The sequence below is a fragment of the Apium graveolens genome, chromosome 7 (genome assembly GCF_009905375.1).
Source record: "Apium graveolens cultivar Ventura chromosome 7, ASM990537v1, whole genome shotgun sequence".
Taxonomy (NCBI): domain Eukaryota; kingdom Viridiplantae; phylum Streptophyta; class Magnoliopsida; order Apiales; family Apiaceae; genus Apium; species Apium graveolens.
Window position 1 is genome coordinate 135033586 of NC_133653.1, and position 18954 is coordinate 135052539.

General features: G+C 41.5%; 3 protein-coding genes across 3 annotated transcripts; all 3 read left to right on the top strand.

Moving 5' to 3' along the window:
• The first annotated feature begins 7105 nt into the window (after window positions 1-7105).
• LOC141674043 (scopoletin glucosyltransferase-like) lies at window positions 7106-7555 on the top strand. The gene has a single exon (XM_074480767.1). The coding sequence runs from the start codon at window positions 7106-7108 to the stop codon at window positions 7553-7555; it is 450 nt and encodes a 149-aa protein (XP_074336868.1).
• Window positions 7556-8408: 853 nt separating this feature from the next.
• LOC141674044 (uncharacterized) lies at window positions 8409-10037 on the top strand. Its single transcript, XM_074480768.1, has one exon. The coding sequence runs from the start codon at window positions 8409-8411 to the stop codon at window positions 10035-10037; it is 1629 nt and encodes a 542-aa protein (XP_074336869.1).
• A 1605-nt stretch (window positions 10038-11642) lies between these two features.
• LOC141674045 (uncharacterized) lies at window positions 11643-13662 on the top strand. Its single transcript, XM_074480770.1, has 3 exons — window positions 11643-12362; window positions 12416-12631; window positions 13183-13662. Exons 1-3 carry the CDS (start codon window positions 11643-11645, stop codon window positions 13660-13662), a joined length of 1416 nt encoding a protein of 471 aa, XP_074336871.1.
• The last annotated feature ends 5292 nt before the right edge of the window (window positions 13663-18954 follow it).

Below are 18954 nucleotides of genomic sequence, written 5' to 3' on the forward strand. Positions count from 1 at the left end.
TAATATCAGCTAATTCCCCTTTGAATATTTTCGGAGATCTATCTTCCAAACTATGAATGATGGTAAGTGGCGGATGTCGTGCTTCTCTTGCATTTCTTTCCAACGCCCAATTACTATCACCGACAAAGGGGTGTCCTCAAAAAATTTTCCTGATACTACCAGCTCTTTGGAACTTAACCTCCGCTGTCTTTTCAGCATCCTCTTCCCGCGGGGGTTGCCTTTCATCTTTCCCTTTGTCATCATTCCCCCTGCGTCACTTTACCTTGTCAATCCATTCTCCCAGGTATCCCTCCTTGATCAATTCTTCAATTTCATCTTTCAGGTGACGACATTCATGGGTGTCGTGGCCGGTAGACTCATGGTAATCACAATACTTCTTTTTATCTCTACTCTGCCATGAAGTCAGACGGTCTGGTTTCTTGAAGATTCATCTATCCTTATTCACCTCGAAGATATGATCAATGGACACTGTCAATGGAGTGTAGTTGCTTACTCTCCTTTCTTAGTTCGATGGCGGGTTCCATTCTCTCCGCGTGTTCATGGTGTTCACCCTATTAGGGCTTCTGGCATTCCGCCGATAATCCGGGATCATAGACCTATCTCTCCTCTTGGTTTGCCCCTTGGAGTTGTGGGTGTTATCATTCTTTTTTGTTTCTGTAAGTGACTGCTCAATTGCTTTGAATGATTCCGCCTGCGCGAGTACATCAGCTAACGACACCGGGTCCTTCCCTTGCAGGTGCTTCCAGAAATAAGTTGCCACACGCAGACAGACTATAAGGAGTATTTTCGGTGTTTCATCAGTTGCGCCCCTCACCAAAGTAGACTCTGCATTGAACCTTTTAAAGTATGAGGTCAAGCTTTCCCCCTCTTTCTATTTCACATTGGCCAGTGTGGTGACTGACGGTGTATACTTTACAGCAGCTTGAAACTGAGTTAGAAACAAGGTTTTCATCTGTTCCCGAGATGTGATCACCCCTGGACCAAGTTTTTGAAACCATTGCTGAGCGCCCTCTCTAAAAGTGGCCGCTAGGAGACGGCATCGAGCCAAGTCAGGTACCTGATATACATCCATCTTAACGTTGAAATGCCCTAGAAATTCCACAGGGTCAGAGTTCCCATGAAAATGCAAGTCATTGGTTGTGTTCCTGTATCCTGCCGACAACTGCGCCTCCCTCACAACAGCAAAAGGAGAAGGAGCTTGCGTAGTCGCCGTTACTCTTCCTCCTTCAAGATGATTGAGCAACCTCTTAAGATCGTTCACATTAAATGTCCCTACTCCAGGAATGGTTTGAACATTAGGTTGTTGGGGTTGCTCCACAATTTGTTGCGGTTCCCCTTGATTACCCCCCGGGTGTAGCGGTGGATCTCCCCGCCCCTCGCCCTGAGGCTGCGGCTGTGGTATGTTACCATCTTGATTTTGAACATTGTCTCGCATGCGGGGCTCCTCCTGGCCGCGTCGCGTCACTTCCTCATTATTCCGCAACCTTTCTTGAATTCGCACGCCATCCCGGTCATGAGGACGAGTGCTGGAACCATTGCCCGTAGCACTGTAGGAAGCTACAGGAACAACAACAGGAGCTTCTTTATTGGAGAACGCACCATCTCTCCTACCATTGTAAGGTGCCCTTCCATGTTGGTATCCCATTCTTCCTCGCCCATTCCTTTTGGTAGCCTCGGTAATAGTTCCCGAACCTTCCTCGTGGAGGGGCATGCTCGTGCTCGCAGTGCCTCACCCTATCATCCCTTTGATATATAGGGGGCACACGTGTTGTGTCACAGGGCCTCGCTTTTCCACCATTTCCTTCCTTTTGCCATTCTACCAGCACCATTCTTAAATCGTCATCCTCCAACCTTATGCCAAGCCTTGTTTTTAAGGTTGAAAAATCTATTCCTTCCCCATCTTGATTCTGAGTATTTTCCGCACGACGACGCTCGTTCATCGTACGCCCAGACCTATGGGGGTGTGGTATGACTTGATTGACAGGAAGAGACCTTTCTCTACCGCCAGTGTCCTCATCAACAAGCTCCACAATAGGTTCTACATCATCAGAATATTCCAAGCATCACGGAGTGATTCGTGGGTTTTCCCCGCTGACCTGAGCATCTCCTTCGACTACGGGTGCCTTCCCCACGGCGTGGCCATAACGGGGAAGATGACGACCCATCATCGTCCTGCAACGCTCCACCGTATTCAACCTTGACTGAAAACTGTTAAGAGTATCACCCATACGGTGCAACTGCTCCAAGATATCAGCGTTGCTGATGAGAACTGGAGGTGTCCCTCCCACATCCGGAGCTCTCGGTGGATCTGCCATGTTTCTGGGCATGTAGGGTTCGTGACGAGTGTAGCCTCCCTCGCATTCTCCTTCAGATCTGCTATCACTTCCATCATAAGAACCTCCATCATGATTGTAAGACATCTTTTCCTCCCAAGATTACGATCTTAATTAGCACCCCTCCTTCTAGCGCCAATTTGTTGACGAAGGAATCTAGTAACAACAAAGATTGAGGTTTCTCGCCGGAATTAAGATCTATCACGGTGGTTCTTCGCCGGAAAATCAAGCGGTGTGTGGTTGTTTGTGGTTGTTTTAGGCTAAGATTGATCAGAGTAAGTGGTGGCTCTCTTATCAGCTCTCAACTTCTTACCCTCTCAATGTGCCTACGTACCCTTTATATAGGGATCAAGCCTGACGTAGTTCTTGTGGAACAAGAAATCTAATGGGCTTAGACTTCTTATTCCTAAGCCCGGTAGAAGCCCATCCAAAGTCCGTCTTCCGCTAGCTTTAAGAATGTCCAACTATGAGGCCCAACCGCGAAGGCCCAAGGGTCATCCGTAATTGCAGGACTTCACGGATAGTGCATCTCCCTGCGCAAGGATAACACTCCGCTACAGCTATCTCCCTTGATTTACGGACGCAGGTATAGCCACGGTTCACCCCAAGTGTCGGACGCATCCCTGTCCCCCGAATGAGGATAACCCACCAGATAACAGTAGAGGTGATCCCAAGCTCTTGGGTGTAAAGTGCAGGATGACTCCAAAGTTCTCCAACGAGGACACCAGTTGAATACAAGAACAGAGTTCCCAAAGTACACACCAATGTTAACCCAGCATCCCCAACGAGGACACCCGTTGAATACAGGAGGAGGCCTTCAATCATCAGGCATACCCCTGGAGGCCTTCAAACTTTTCACGGACATCCCCCTTCTTGACCGTCTCAAGTAGGGAATTCTTCAAAGAGTACCTGCAACAAATACATTAGTAAAAATAATCTCCACTGCTCCTCTCCATGCAAGCTTTGTCCTGAAGTCACCATTGAGAGTGTATTGACCAAACACAGGACGCGTCCTAAGACCTTGGGCGCGTCCTCACCTTTATGAAATCAGTATTGTTTCCTCAACAACTATTTCTTACAGCATGCCACGGCGACAAGACGCGTCCTAATAGGGACGGGCGCGTCCTCCAGCTTCCATTGCCAAAATACCACATTTGCCAAGTACTTTCACCACGGCTGACGCGTCCAAAACACTTGGACGCGTTTTTCCCTAATCTTGCACTCCCAAACTTCTCTATTATCAGACCATAAAACATCTCCTGAAATGTAGGCGCGTCCTCTGTACCTGGATGCGTCCTCACCTTCCACAATGCAATACCGATGTTGACTGTACTTAATCCGTATTTGACCCGAGTCAATCTAATGCCAAATTTTGGGTATAACACATTGTACCGTTTGACAACCTAAAATAAACTGTTGTATATGCTGAAAATCGTCTAAAATCTGAAAGTTGGCACGAGGATATATATAGTGCCTGTTTGGCAATTCATTCTAGGAGCTCATTCATCTGATAAGTTACATCCTATTTTGCATGAATTATTTGGATGTTTTGGTTTATGGATGAAATGGGTGCTTAAATGATGAAAACGGGAAAGTTAGGGGACTTGTACTTTTTCATTTCATTTTACATTTTAATCCCACCTGTCAGCCACTTATATAATTTTAGCTATAAAATATATTAATTCATACTCCGGCCCTTTACTTCACAATGCAATATTAATTAAATAATAATTAATTAATATTTTATTGCAGCATCTTAGGTTATTGTTATTATAATTGGAAAAGGTAATATGTTAGTTTTGATGAAAAATATGTAAAGGGAAATTAAGTTTTGTTTTATTAGCCCGGGTCAATTTTATAATTTTATTTTTTTCGAGATTAATAATGTATATTATATAGTTTTATTCCGAGGTTATTATTTAAAAAAATAGTTTTAAATTTTATATTCATGTATTAAATTTTTGATTCATGTAATTTGTAATTTATATTTTAACTTTTTTCTAAAAAAAATATAACTTATAAGTTATGATTTACCAAACACATTATCAACTTATAATTAACTTATATATAAAATTATCCAAATACTTAATTTACTTATAAGTTAAGGTGTCCATATCACTTATACGACACTTTTCAACTTTAACTCATAAGTTACATTTTTTAAGAAACCCCAAACAGGCCCATATTCCCCTCCCCATTTTGCTTTTTAATCATTGATGTAATTCTGTATGTTTAGCAGTTGTAATATTCATATATATATATATATATATATTATTTTATATATTTTAAAATTTTGTCTTTTATTTTTATATTAATGTATTATAATTATTATATTCAAATTTTAAATTTTTAACTTCAAATTTTAATCTTCAAATTTCTAAATATTTTAATATCAAATTTTTTGAATAAATTTTAATTTTATTTTATCCGGTTTTAATCGTATGCTTTTATTTTAACCGAAAATTATTATAATGACCAAACTAAATCAATCTAATTATATATAGTTTTGTTTTTTTAATCTGGACCAATAGTATAACTTTATTTTCGTCGAGATAAATAGTGCATATTATATAGTTTTATCTCTTTATTATTATCCTTTTTTATTTTATATTCATGTATCAAAGTTAATTCATATAATTTGTAATTTATATTTAAATTTTTTCTCAAAAAAAATATAGATTATAAGTTATAATTAACCAAACACATTATCAACTTATAATTTACCTATACATAAATTTATCCGAACACTTAAATAAATTATAAGTTATAAGTTATGATCTTTATATATATGATACTTTTTCAACAAATGGGCCCTAAAATCTATGTCCTTTCTTTAATATTAGTTGCTTAAATTTATTTACACACGTACATGCCATGAGAGCATTTTAAATTTTTTATTTTTATATATCTTCTTTGTAAATAAATTATAATAAATATTTATGCTATTTAAATTTTTATTATTTAATATTATAATTAACATATGGAAGGAGGGAGTACCTCTTAAACTCGTTTATGCACATTGTTATGCCCAAAAATTGGTATAAACAATATTCAGATTAAGATTAATAAAATGAGCAGAATCGAAGGAGAAGCGCCTGAAATCTAGGAAAAGATAAGATCAACTTTCCATAAATAGAAGGCGCGCCCTAAGAGCACGCCCCATTGACTGAATAGCTGATTGACGGTTGTAGTTATCATGCCTGAAAGGCGCGCCCTCATGCCTAATGGGGAGGCGCGCCCAATTACTGAAGAGGGGGTGAGAAATTCCTTGAATGGATTCTTTTCCATGGTGAGCCTTAGGGTGCGCCTTAAGTAAGGAAGGCTCCTTGGATAGATTACTCGGACATGATTGCTTTGATAGACTCATACCTTGGCTTTACTGGACAGAGTTGGGACAAGCCCTAATGGTGAGTAATTTAGGGCGCTCCCTATGATGTAGAAAGACATAGGAAAAGATCAAAGGCTGATGACACAGGGCGGCGCCAACATCCAGGAAAGATTGGGCGCGCCCTTAACTTCTACTTGGAACACAAATGCATCTTTGACTTGTTACTTGGATGAACTCTTTGGAAGATTCAAGGAAGATGGAGAATGTTATTACTAACCTATTTGATGCAGGTACTCTATTGAAGGACTCCTCCCTGTAGCACATCTAAAGGAAAGGCGGTGTCTGTGGTCAGAGACCTCCAGGGGTATGCCTGTACTGAAGACCTCCTCCTGTAGTCAATGGGTGTTCTCATTGGGGATGTGAGGTGAGATTTGGTGTGTGCTTTGGGAGCTCTGTCTCTGTAGTCAACGGGTGTCCTCGTTGAGAGACTTCGTAGTATCCTGCACTTTGTACCCAAAAGCTTGGGATCACTTGTCCCGTAATCTGGTAGGGGCTCCTTATCGGGGGACAAGGATGCGTCCAATATTTGGGGTGAACTACGGCTATACCTACGTCCGTGGACTAGAGAAACAGCTGGTAGTGGAGGGTTATCCTTGGCCAGGGAGATGCCTCATCCGTGAAGTCTCGAAGCTGCGGACGAGCCTTGGGCCTTTGTGGTTGGGCCTCATCGGCGGACATTCCTAAAGCTCGTAGAAGACGGTTTTCAGTGGGTTTCCTACTGGGCCTTGGGATAAGAAATCTAAGCCCGTTAGGTTTCTTGTTCCCCAAGAACTACGTGGGCTTTATCCCCTATAAATAGGGGTACGTAGGCACATTGTGAGGGGTCAGAAGTGAGAGCGCAAAGGAGCCACCACTAACCTAAGCAATCTCAGCCCCCAATAATTATCACCACCAAACACTGTTCATCTTTTCCGACGAATACTGTTCATCGGATCCACCGGTTACTGTTCACGTTTCCGACGAAGAACTGCCATCCCAGATCTTGTTTCCGGCTGCTAACCTCAAGTTTTGTTGTTCCCAAATTCCTCCATCAACACACATGCCATTATTTCATGACAGCATTTTAAACTTTCTTTCGTATATCTTCTTTGTAAATAAATTATAAATATCATTTATATTTAGATAAAGATTTAAATTAGAACCACCAACAACATGGTCAAAACTCTTTAAAAATTGTGTGGATAATATAGAGAAACATATAATTCGGCATATACTAGTTGTGCTATAAGAATTGCACTGAAATGTTCTCCCTATTTTCAAACTAATTTATACGACTGGTTAGAAGTTGTCAATTTCGATTTTTCTACCACCACTATATTCATGATTCATCTTATAGCATAATACATGTTTTTTTTTATTCTTGTATATAAGAATTTTTGCAACCATGGTTGAGCTTCAAATGTTCTTTTTCCCCATGTTGGCTCATGGTCACATGATACCCACCCTTGATATGGCAAGGTTATTTTCCACTCATGGTGTACACTCCTCAATTATCACTACACCTCTTAATGCTCTTGTTTTTGAAAAAGCAGTAGAGCAATCCAACAATTCCGGTTTTCGGATGAGTATTAAAATTGTTAAATTCCCCAAAGTTTCTGGTTTGCCACAAGATTGTGAAAATGCTGATCAGCTCACTTGTCCAGATATGTCTCCAATATTTTTTGGTGCTATTGAGATGTTTAAGAAACAAGTTGAGCTACTTCTTGAAGAATATCGTCCTAACTGCCTTGTTGTTGAAATGTTCTTCCCATGGGCTACTGATTCTGCAGCCAAGTTTGGTATCCCAAGATTGGTGGGCATCTCCTTCACCCCGAAGGAGGGCGTGTACCGATAACCCCGCGGCGCCTGGACTATTCCAATGACACGTCCCCAATCATCGAGCTAGTGGAAGAAGACGCTGATGGTCGGGAAATTACGCGGGCGGATGCCCGGGGAGCCACCCATCCGCACCGGTCTAGACGTAGTCTCGAAGAACGTCGACAGGCAGAGTCGATGTCGGAGAATCAGCAACGGGGCTTCGTAGCTTTGAAAGATCGCTTGGGGATCCGCTTGGGCGATGATGATTTAAGAATGGTGTTACTTGAATGGCAGAAAGAAGCTGATCATGGAGATGTGATGCCCCATGATACAACGCGTGTGCCTCTGAATTCCCAGGAAAATCGGGAGCGGCACCGCGATCCAACGCGTGTGCCCCTAAATTCCCAAGAAAATCAGGAGCGGCACCACGATCCAACGCGTGTTCCCTTGAATTTCTAGGAAAATCGAGAGCGGCACCGCGATCATAAGAGAGCTCCTCCCCACATATCGCTGGATTGATATGGGTGTGGGTATGGAAACGATCGTTGGAGAAGGCCTCAATGGAGGGGAAGAGGTGGAGGCCGAGGTAGATACTTAGAAGGATACCGTCGCGACAATTACCGCGATCGCCTTGATTCCCGCTGGAATAACCGAGTAGACAGCTATGACTATGCGGAATATGATGATCATAGAGACGTAGAAAACTACGATCGTGGTACGGCTCGAGGCCGCGGCCAAGGTCAAGGAGAAAATCAAGGGAGAAATGAAGGAAGGAATCCCGAAATAATTGTGATACCCGAAGACGCCCAAAACACGAACCAGCAGCAAGCCCTTCCCGGGGGAATCAAGTGGAGGCGCCTCCATTACAACCCCAAGGTCCGCAGCCTCAAATGCAGACCATTCCAGGCGTAGGGACTTTCAACGTGGGAGATCTAAAAAGGCTACTTAACCACCTGGAAGGCAGAGTGACGGCCATAGCTAAAATTCCTTCTCCATTCTTGGTGGCGGTAAGAGAGGCGCAATTGCCGGCCGGGTATCGCAACACTACTAGCGATCTCCGTTTCCACGGAAATTTAGATCCGGTAGAATTCCTGGGTCGTTTCAATATAGAGATGGATGTGTACCAGGTCCCGGACTTGGCTCGATGCCATCTCTTGGCGGCAACCTTCAGAAAAAGTGCCCAGCAGTGGTTTCAAAAGCTCGGGCCAGGAGTGATCACCTCATGGGATCAAATGAAAACTATGTTGTTAACCAAGTTCCAAGCCGCGGTGAGATATGCACCCTCTGTCACAACTCTTGCCAACGTTAGGCAAAGGGAAAATGAAAGCTTGACATCGTACTTCAAAAGGTTCAACGCTGAATCTACCAGCGTGAGGGGAGCATCAGACGAAGCCCTGAAAAGCTTCTTGATCGCAGGATTAAGGGTTGGCTCGGACTTTTGGAAGTACTTGCAAGGGAAAGACCCGGCTACTCTAGCAGATGTCTTTGCATTGGCAGAATCGTTTAAAGCTATAGAACAATCTCTGGCAGAAGTGCAATCGATTTCACAGTCAAGTCAGAGAAGCAAAGGAAGGAAGAGGGATAGGTCTCCAAGCCCACAGTACAGAAGAAGTAGTCGAAGCCCAGATCAGATAAATACCGTGAGCACAAGAAGGGGATGGAGTCCTCCCTCAAACTATGACTACAGGACAAGCCGGTACACGCCTTTGGTCGCATCTATTGAGCATATCTACGAAGTAAACAAAAATAAAGGGCTATTTAGAAAACCTGAAGCTTTATCATCATGGCAAAGCAAAGACAAGAAAAAATATTGCGAATACCATGAATCATCTGGACATAACACACATGAGTGCCGATATTTAAAAGATGAAATCGAAGCGCTTATCAAGGAAGGATACCTTGGAGAATGGGTAGTCAAGGAAGTAAGGAAGCACAAGGATGACAGAACAAAGGAAGAAGAAAGGCGAACCCCGCGCGGTTCGAACAATGATACTCTGGAGGAAAATAAATTTGTCAGGGACGGCAGTATCCGAACAATCTACGGGGGAGATCCCGGGATGGAATGCAGCAACCGAGCCTTGGCGAGATACGCTAGGGAAGCCCGGTTCAGGCCTCTCACGAACATTCATAGGGTGGAAACTCGGCCGCCCAAAGTATTTAAGGGTGAGTCCATGGATATCACCTTCAGAGAAGCAGATGCCCGATGGGTACATCATCCCCACAATGATGCGCTGGTTATTTCCATCCAAATCGGAACCAAAATTGTCCATAGAGCCTTCGTGGATAATGGAAGCTCGGCAAACATCCTCTATTACAGCACCTTCAAGAAGATGGGACTACCTGATCAGGATATGTCGGGGGAAGACTCGCGGGTCTATGGCTTTTCAGGTGTAGGAGTTAGAGTCATGGGATCGATTCGGCTGCCATGTAATTTGGGGGAAAGCCCATTGTTGGTAACAAAGATGCTTGAACTTAAGGTCCTGAATCAGGAATCGTCCCACAATATGTTGTTGGGATGACCTTTTTTGCGGGAGATGAGAGTCATCACTTCAATCCACCACCTAACCATCAAATTTCCAATGCCAAATGGGGTGGGGAGTATAAAGGGTTCTCAGTATGACTCTCGGGAGTGCTACAGGCAAGCTATGAGGGGCTTTAGAAAAGACTCCCATGCTAAAGATACTTCGGACGTAGATCAAGAAAAAAGCATTGAACAACCAATCGAGGAAATCCGAGTCCACTATTATGTTGAGCAAGAAGATGAGCATCCCTCCGAGCTGCCTCCAACAATGTTATACTTGGAAGACGCAATCAGAATTGAGATGTTGGAAGAAGAGGAGGCAATGGACATCATAGTCCAAACATATTTCAATGGGGAATGATTAGAAGGAAGATTCGATGTCTTGCAAAGCCTCGAACAGGATGAAGCCCTTTCCCCTGAAGGACCACCCTTACCCGCAAAACATACTAAGGAAGTTGATGCCCCTGCTATGCAAAGCGCGCCTTCTAAAGAAGTCAAAGCTCCTCCTAAAGGGGACGCGCCTTCTCTACAAGACAATGAAATCCATGACTCGCCTGACCTGGATCCCCGGATACCAATGACGACGGAAAAGATGGGGCCAGCAGAAGATACGATTGAAATCCCTGTCGATGAAAAAGATCCGAGTAAGGTTTTGAGAATAGGATCCCAGTTGGCACCAAGGTTGAAGGAAGGTCTTTCAATATTTCTCTTGGCGAACCTTGATGTATTTGCATGGAGCCATTCTGATATGGTAGGAATTGATCCAGAGATAATGTGCCATAATATCGACCCCAAGCATAAAGGGGTTCGACAAAAACGAAGGGCCGTAAGCGGAGAAAGAGCTATAGCCCTAGCAGAGGAAGTAGAGAGGCTCCTGGACGTCGGACTAATCCGGGAATCCTTCTACCCAGAATGGCTAGCAAACCCGGTGTTGGTAAAAAAGCCCAACGGCAAATGGAGAACATGCGTGGATTTCACCGATCTGAATAAGGCATGCCCGAAAGATAGTTTTCCCCTACCAAGAATTGATTAGTTGGTCGATGCCACGGCAGGACATGCTTTGCTCAGCTTCATGGACGCATACTCCGGGTATAACCAAATCCTTATGTATGAGCCTGACCAGGAGCACACCTCTTTCATCACTGATAGAGGGCTCTACTGCTATATCGGAATGCCATTTGGTCTGATCAACGTCGGTGCCACTTATCAAAGATTGGTAAACAAAATGTTCAAGAAGCAGATTAGGAAGACGATGGAAGTGTATGTGGATGACATGCTCATAAAATCGGAAAGGGCGGAAGACCACATCGCCGACTTAGCTGAAATGTTCCATATTCTGAGAAAATATAAGATGAAACTAAACCCGCAGAAGTTTGTGTTCGGTGTGGAGTCTGGGAAATTCCTGGGATTCATGGTTAACCACCGGGGGATTGAAGCTAACCCGGCAAAAATCAAAGCTCTACTAGACATGAAATCTCCCACCAGCGTCAAACAAGTACAGAGTCTGACAGGAAGGATTGCGGCCCTAAATCGATTTATCTAAAAGTCATCAGATAGGTGCAAAGAATTCTTCAAGGTAATCAAAGGAAGGGGGAAGGATTTTATGTGGACTCCTGAGTGTGAAGAAGCTTTTCTGAAAATCAAAGAGCAGTTGGGAAACCCTCCGATGTTGGCCAAGCCAGAAGATGGAGAAACATTGATTCTTTACTTGGCGGTATCTGAATACTCCGTCAGCGCGGTGTGGGTCAAGGAAGAAGCAAGCCACCAGTGGCCCATATACTATGTGAGCAAAAGGTTGTTAGATGCGGAAACCAGGTATACCAATATGGAAAAACTAGTGTACGCTCTTATTCTTGCGGCACGAAAGCTAAGACCATACTTTCAGGCTCACCGAATAGAAGTCCGCACCGCTTATCCGCTTCGGCATATTCTACATAAACTCGAATCGTCAGGGAGAATGTTAAAATGGGCAGTGGAGCTAGGACAATTCAATTTAGAATATTGTCCTCGTACGGCAATCAAGGGACAAGCGCTGGCTGATTTCATAATCAAATTTGATGCAGAAGTTAATGGCAAGGCCATAGTGTTGGCGGAACCGTCCTCGCAAGGAAGTTCTCAGGATGAAAAGAGGCAGGAACTCCCACACCCTTGGTGGATATTACATATTGACGGGGCCGTGAACAACAATGGATCAGGTGCCGGGATTGTCTTGATCACTCCGGAGGGGCACCGTTTGATGAGTGCTATTTATTTCACGTTTTATGCTACTAACAATGATGCTGAGTATGAAGCCTTGATCAACGGTCTGAAATTAGCTTTGGAGGTAGGGCCGTGAATCTGATAGTTCAGAGCGATTCCGAGTTAGTTGTGAACCAGGTCAATGGAGGTTTCCAAGCACGGGGACCGCGAACGGAGTTATATATGAGATGTGCGCAACGCCTACTGAAAAAAATTTCAAATGCCAGGCTAGAAAGCATTCCGCGAGAAGAAAATAGTAATGCGGATGCCTTGGCCAAGATGGGCTCACAGATGGACGGCGTTCAACTTGGACAAATCCCTTTGGGAATCCAGGAAATCCCAAGTATTCCAGAGGTAGAGGTGCTTTAGACATAAGAAATCCCGCGAGAAAGCTGGATGAGCCCCATTCATAACTATATTCAAACAGAAGTTATACCAGAAGACAAATTACAGGCTCGACGCCTTCGGTACCAGGCCGCAAAGTATGTGGAATATGATGGGATATTGTACAATAGAGGATTTAATCAGCCACTGTTATGTTGTGTGGATATGGAAGAAGGAAACTATATTCTCAGAGAGGTGCACGAAGGAATTTGTGGCAACCACTCGGGGGGTGGTTCGTTGGCATTAAAAGTGCTCAGACAAGGATACTACTAGCCGACTATGAGAGAAGATGCCTTCAATTTTGTTCGGGCTTGTGATCGTTGCCAGTGATTCACCAACTATTCCAACGCCCCGACATCCACCATTACCTCGTTGGCAAGTCCCTGGCCTTTTTCCATGTGGGGAATTGATCTCATTGGAGAGTTGCCCAAAGCAAAGGGGGGTGTGAAATACGCCGTGGTGGCTGTGGATTACTTCACCAGACGGAAGCCATAAACAAAATCATAAAACATACCTTGAAGGTAAAATTAGAAGAGAAAAAAGGAGATTGGCCGGAGGAGATGCCTATGGTCATTTGGTCTTACAATACGACCCCTAGATCGGCCACAGGAGAAACCCCCTTTCTGCTGACTTATGAGTATGAGGCCATTGTTCCCATGGAGGTAGGAGTTGGATCCCTTCGGAGAGACGTGTTTGTTGAGGAAGATGCAGAAGTTAACCAGAGGCTTCACTTGGATCTGTTAGACGAAGCTCGAACGAACTCTCAATTAAAGCTTGCTGCGTATCAACAGAGAATTGCAAGGTATTTCAATAAAAAGGTAATATCCGTACCGTTCAAGGTTGGAGATCTTGTGTTGCGAAAGGTTATGCCTAACACTAAGATAGCTCAGCACGGGGTGCTTGGAGCTAATTGGGAAGGACCGTACAAAGTTGAAGCTATACTCTGGAAGGGAACCTATCGCTTAGAAGATCTGGATGGTAAACTTATTCCTCGAGCATAGAATGTAGAAAATTTACAGAAGTATTATCAGTAGGGTGTGGCTGTGTCCCCCTTATTTTCTTATTTGATTCTTATGTAATAGGCTAGTAGCAAATAAATTCCTCCTAGCCTAGGGGGTAGTACATGTGACTGCGAACCTTGGAACTAGCAGAAGGAAGAAATTTTTTTGAATAATTTCCCCATAGAGCATAGTAGCCATGGGACTGGTATAATTATACACTAGAGCGCATTATCAATAAAAGGGAAAAGTTACTTCAAATTTCTTTATTTGCTTGACATGAAATTTCTCATTTGAAAAACATCAGAGGCGTGCCCTATGTTGAGGCGCGCCCTATTTAATAACTTCTGCTTCATAATCAAGATAAACATTGTATACAAGGGTGAAAGAAATAAATGTACATGGCCAGCAAAATAAGCTAAGGCAAAAGCTCCCCAAATTAAGGCGCGCCCTTGGACTGATAAGTAAGTAAAATATTGTGAAGGCATTACTGATAAGAAAAAGTACGTGCTATATGTAATATGGCGCGCCCTCATATCTAAGTGCTACGATAAAAGGGACGATAATAACTTCGAGATCACGTAAAAAGAAAACACCCACGAATGTGCTAAATAAATAAGCTCTGATATTAAAGGGTGTGCCCTGTAGTAACATCAGTCATAATGAACTGACAAGATTTATGGTGATATGAGAGCGCGTCATCGCGAAAATATGAGTCATGTTTTAATAAATGGTCAAGGGAAAAATCAAAGTGCCTTAACAAATTTTTGTGCATATGGGGAAAGATAAAATTAACGTCGAGCCATACATGCAAAAGTAAAAGAGTAGCAGAAAAATAAGTCATACAACTTTGCACAACATCAAAAGAGGGCTGGCTCCTCAGAAGTATTTGAAATTTAAACTAAAATGAATCAAGGCGCGCCCTGAGACTGGTCTGTTGGAGGAATAGATTGAAGAGGAACAGTGGGATCAGCTTCAGGCGCGTCCTTGGGGACGTCCTCTTGTGGCGCGCCCTCATTTTCTTCCTCCTCTTACCCCAGTTCTATCCTCCTTGCCTTGATTTCAGCAGCATGCTCCTTTATAAATTCCACCATCTCAGCGACGGTCTCTTCTCCAAAGTTCTCAAAAGAATAATCAGGATTGTTGGCCACAAAACTGACCCTATAGAAGTGGAAACCACTGGCAAATGCCTCATCAGTCATTTCCCTCTTTTCATCAGGCCATCCTAGTTTCTGCTGCTCCTCTAGATACTCAATCCTCAAGTTGGCTGCACCAAGCTCAGTGTTGAGAGAGGTAGCCTTTTTGTTGGCAATCTCTAGCTGAGAAGTGAGATTGGCCACTTCATCCTTGAGAAAGGAGATTTCAGAATCCTTGGCCTTGATATCCTTAGCATGCAAAAAATCCTTGTCCTTGAGGGTGTTTCTCAGAATGTGTTGTCACCCTGCAGCCTCTCTAGGCACGCCCCCTCCTCAAGTAACTTATCCACCACTCGAGTGGAGTGGATGAATGTAATAACCCTAATTTTTGGAATTTTTGAAACACTGATGAATAGTAACTTTTTGCTGATGATGCTGATTAAGGAAAATTATCAGACAACACTGTATAGGAGTACTGTTATGGAAATTCTGAGATCGTATTGGTATTCCATAAAGTAAATAAGTGTATATAAAGGTCGTCGGAATTCGAATCCGGACACTTTAATTTTTTTCCCGAAAATCCACCAGATACGGAAAGAATTGAGTATAAGGTAACATGATTAAAAGGATTTAAATTCAAGGATTATAAGAGAGGATCATAAAAGAAATATAAAATATTGAGAAAGGTTTAGGGAAACCCAAATAATAAGATCCCGGATATGATCCCTCATACGACGAACGAGAACGAAAGTTAAGCGAACCGTATAACAGATAAGTGGTCATAGCCAAGTAATTAAGGGTTAATCAAAGAGGTTAGTGGGTGATGATGTCATCACACCACAAAGGGAAGACAAGTGTTAAAAGATGACACAAGCTTGATGACATAAGCATGATAAAGGGATTTTGTTTTGTTGGTTAATTTTGGACCATGCAAAATTAATCATGGTAAAAAAATTTAAATCATTTGCTAAGACAAAAAGAGAAGCAACCAAGCATTATTTCATAAAACAAAAAGAAGGAGAGTTGACTTTTGCTTCCAAGAACAAAGCTCTCGGCCAAAACAAACCCAGCAACTTCAAACTGCCATATCTCCTTCAATACTCACTCAAATGTTGTCTTCTATAGCTCGTTGGAAAGGTATTGAGATGGCCTACAACTCATGTTCACAAGTCTCGTCCAAATAAGCATGGTAAGACCCTCTTTTTTACAGTTCTTTCAATCGGACTTTTAGAAACTTCAAAGCCTAACTTTGTGTTCTTGATTTCTTTGGAAAGATCAAGCTTGTAGGAGGCTCCCTAAGGCTTCCTAGCAACTTAACACCTCCCAAGGAAGGTATAAACTTCAAACCCTAACCTTTACTTTGATTATTAGTGAGTTTGATGGTTGGTTTTCTAAATGAGAAGCATGATCTTTGATTATTAGTAGTTTAATTTGAATTTGGAGTGATTTGGTGAATGAATCTTATTATAGTTAATAGAACTTGATTGTAGTTGGTTGAGATGAAAAATCTGGAGAATAAGGACTGGTATAGTATTATTTAGTTGAGGTTTTGATGTGTTAATAATTGTGGGTTTTTGGTGAGGTTTTGGTGTAGTGAGAAACTTGGAAAACTCGTAAATATAGCCGTCGTAATGCCCGTTTTCCTTAGACTGTTGTACATGAATCTCAGACCAGATAACTCACTGACCAATCTGTAACTTTGCCATGGTTAGCTAGATCGTATCGTAAGCTTCATTTTGGTATGTAGTTCGCTTGAATCCGATGTACGGTTTAGGAGAAACGACCGTTTTAAGTAACGGCGTTTCGCGAATGAACCTTTACCCCTCGCCTTACTTTAAAACCTTGGTTAAGGTTCTTAAATGACTAATTGGGGTATGAAACAATTTTGTAAAGTGGATTAGGCAGTTGGTAGGGTACTCGCGAAAGAATCGCCTTAAAATTCTTAATGGTTAATTTATTAAATATGGCGGAGCCGAGGGTACTCGAGTGACTTATGTGATTCGTTAAGCGTAGAAGTGACCATAAGCGAACGTTAGAGTCTAATTGGTTAAAGTCTAGTTTCTTAAGCGACCAGGGTTTAATTCCGACTTATATTGTTGTTCATAGGTTATCGGACCCACTCTAAGCTTAAGTCTATCCGGGAACACTCAGGCAAGTTTTCTACCCGTTATACTGTTGTTGTGATGTATATATATATATATGCAATATCTTGTGATAAGTGCATGATTGTTATTAGCAAATCTTGAAATATATTGGAGCATGTGATATGATATTTATATGCATGTTTATTTCGTAATCTTGATATCTAATTGTTGATTCAATGCTTATAAGTTGCATAATACCTATGCTAGAGATAAGTAGTAGTTGGTATACCCTTAGTATAGGGGACCCAAAGGTGAATATTTTCTAAACCGGGAGTCGATGTTCCCGAGTATAATATATATATATATATCCATATATATATAGATATAGTTTTCAAAACTATTAATCGAATAAGGTTTATTCGATAACTTTATTTTATTAAATGAATATTATTTTGAATATTCATTCGAGGACTTATGACTCCGCTTAATTTATTAAATGAATATTATTTTTGAATATTCATTCGAGGACTTATGACTCCGATTATTTTATTAAATAATATTCTTTATTTTATTAAAGAATAATGTTTCGATAATCAAACTTATTTTTGATTATTCAAATAAAGATCGTGCTTTCGTATAAGTATATCTTTGGTTATTTATTATTCATTTCAAGTATGAGTTTTAAAACTTCTACTTCAATTATTTTTATAGAGAATATCCTTTATGGGAATATTATTTAAATGATAATATTCAGATATTTTCTAATATATCGAGACAGATTTATTTCAATAAATCAGCATTACTCCAAACATTCTTAAAAATATTTTTGAGTCTTTAAAATGATTTTAAAGGTTAGAGCGGATCCCAAAACTCATTTTTATATTTAAGATCTTCCTTTAAAAGGGAATTTAAATACTCGCTCAAAACTTGAGGGATCCGGCTCTGTAGTGTATTTTATATTCGCAACGAGGTTGTTGCTTTGATAAATGAATTGATTACTTACCCAACGTTCGGGAAGTAAGTCCATCTACTGAGTCGGCATAAGCAACATGGGCTCAGTGGGCGTCCATGAATGTGTAAGTGGCTCAGTTGGAGTCCATCAATGCGAAAGTGACTGAGTGGCAGTCCAGCATAAGGCCCTAATGTGGCCAGGGTGATGACCAGTGGGGGATTCATCCATCTACTAGTAGAAAAGGTGACTTAATTGGTATCTTTGCCTGATCAGCAAGATATCAGGTTTATGCCAAAATTCTGTTTTTCCAAATTCATTGGATATTGCAACTCTGTTTATAATTTTCATAGCAGAGGTTTTCAAGGAGTGTATGAAATATATATATATATATAGGTGTATATATATATATCGGGACTTAATGAAGTATCTCGTAACTTCATTTCTTTCAAATTATATTTCAAAGATTGAATCTATTCAAGTCTTATCTTGTAGTCTCATCAGTGTGATGAACTTTTGAAACTGATTATAACTTGAACGGTGGTAGTTCAAGTAGTATTTGGAAAAGATATAAGTATATTGGAGTATCTTGTAACTTCATCTTTTAAACTTATATATAGTAAATGATTATCTTATGCATGTCAAAGATTTTCAGAAAAATGTTGAGACAAGGTTAGATATATAGGATCACCTTGCATTTATATTTTTATACAGTTATAAACTGGAACTCTGTGTATTTATACATGTCAGAGGATTTCAAAGATTGTGAAAAGTATATATATATATATACTGAATATTTTGCGACTTGGTCGCGTTAAGATAACAAACTTGGTTCATTTATTTTTGACCAAGACTTTCATGACTACTATGAGGATGCTCACATATTGTAAATCATTATACATATTTTTTTGGTGGGCTTGTTGCTCACCCTTTCTTTCTTCTTTCATCACACAACAACAGATAGACAAGATGAACAGGACAAGCTCCAAATTCGTCAGCGGTTAGGAAACGTTCCGCAGTTTCCTGTAGGCGTTGATGCCGTTGTAGCTGAGGTAGGAGCTACCAGTAGGCTAGGCTTTCAACTTTTGTTGTACTAGACTTATGTATATTTATGAATTGTAATAAT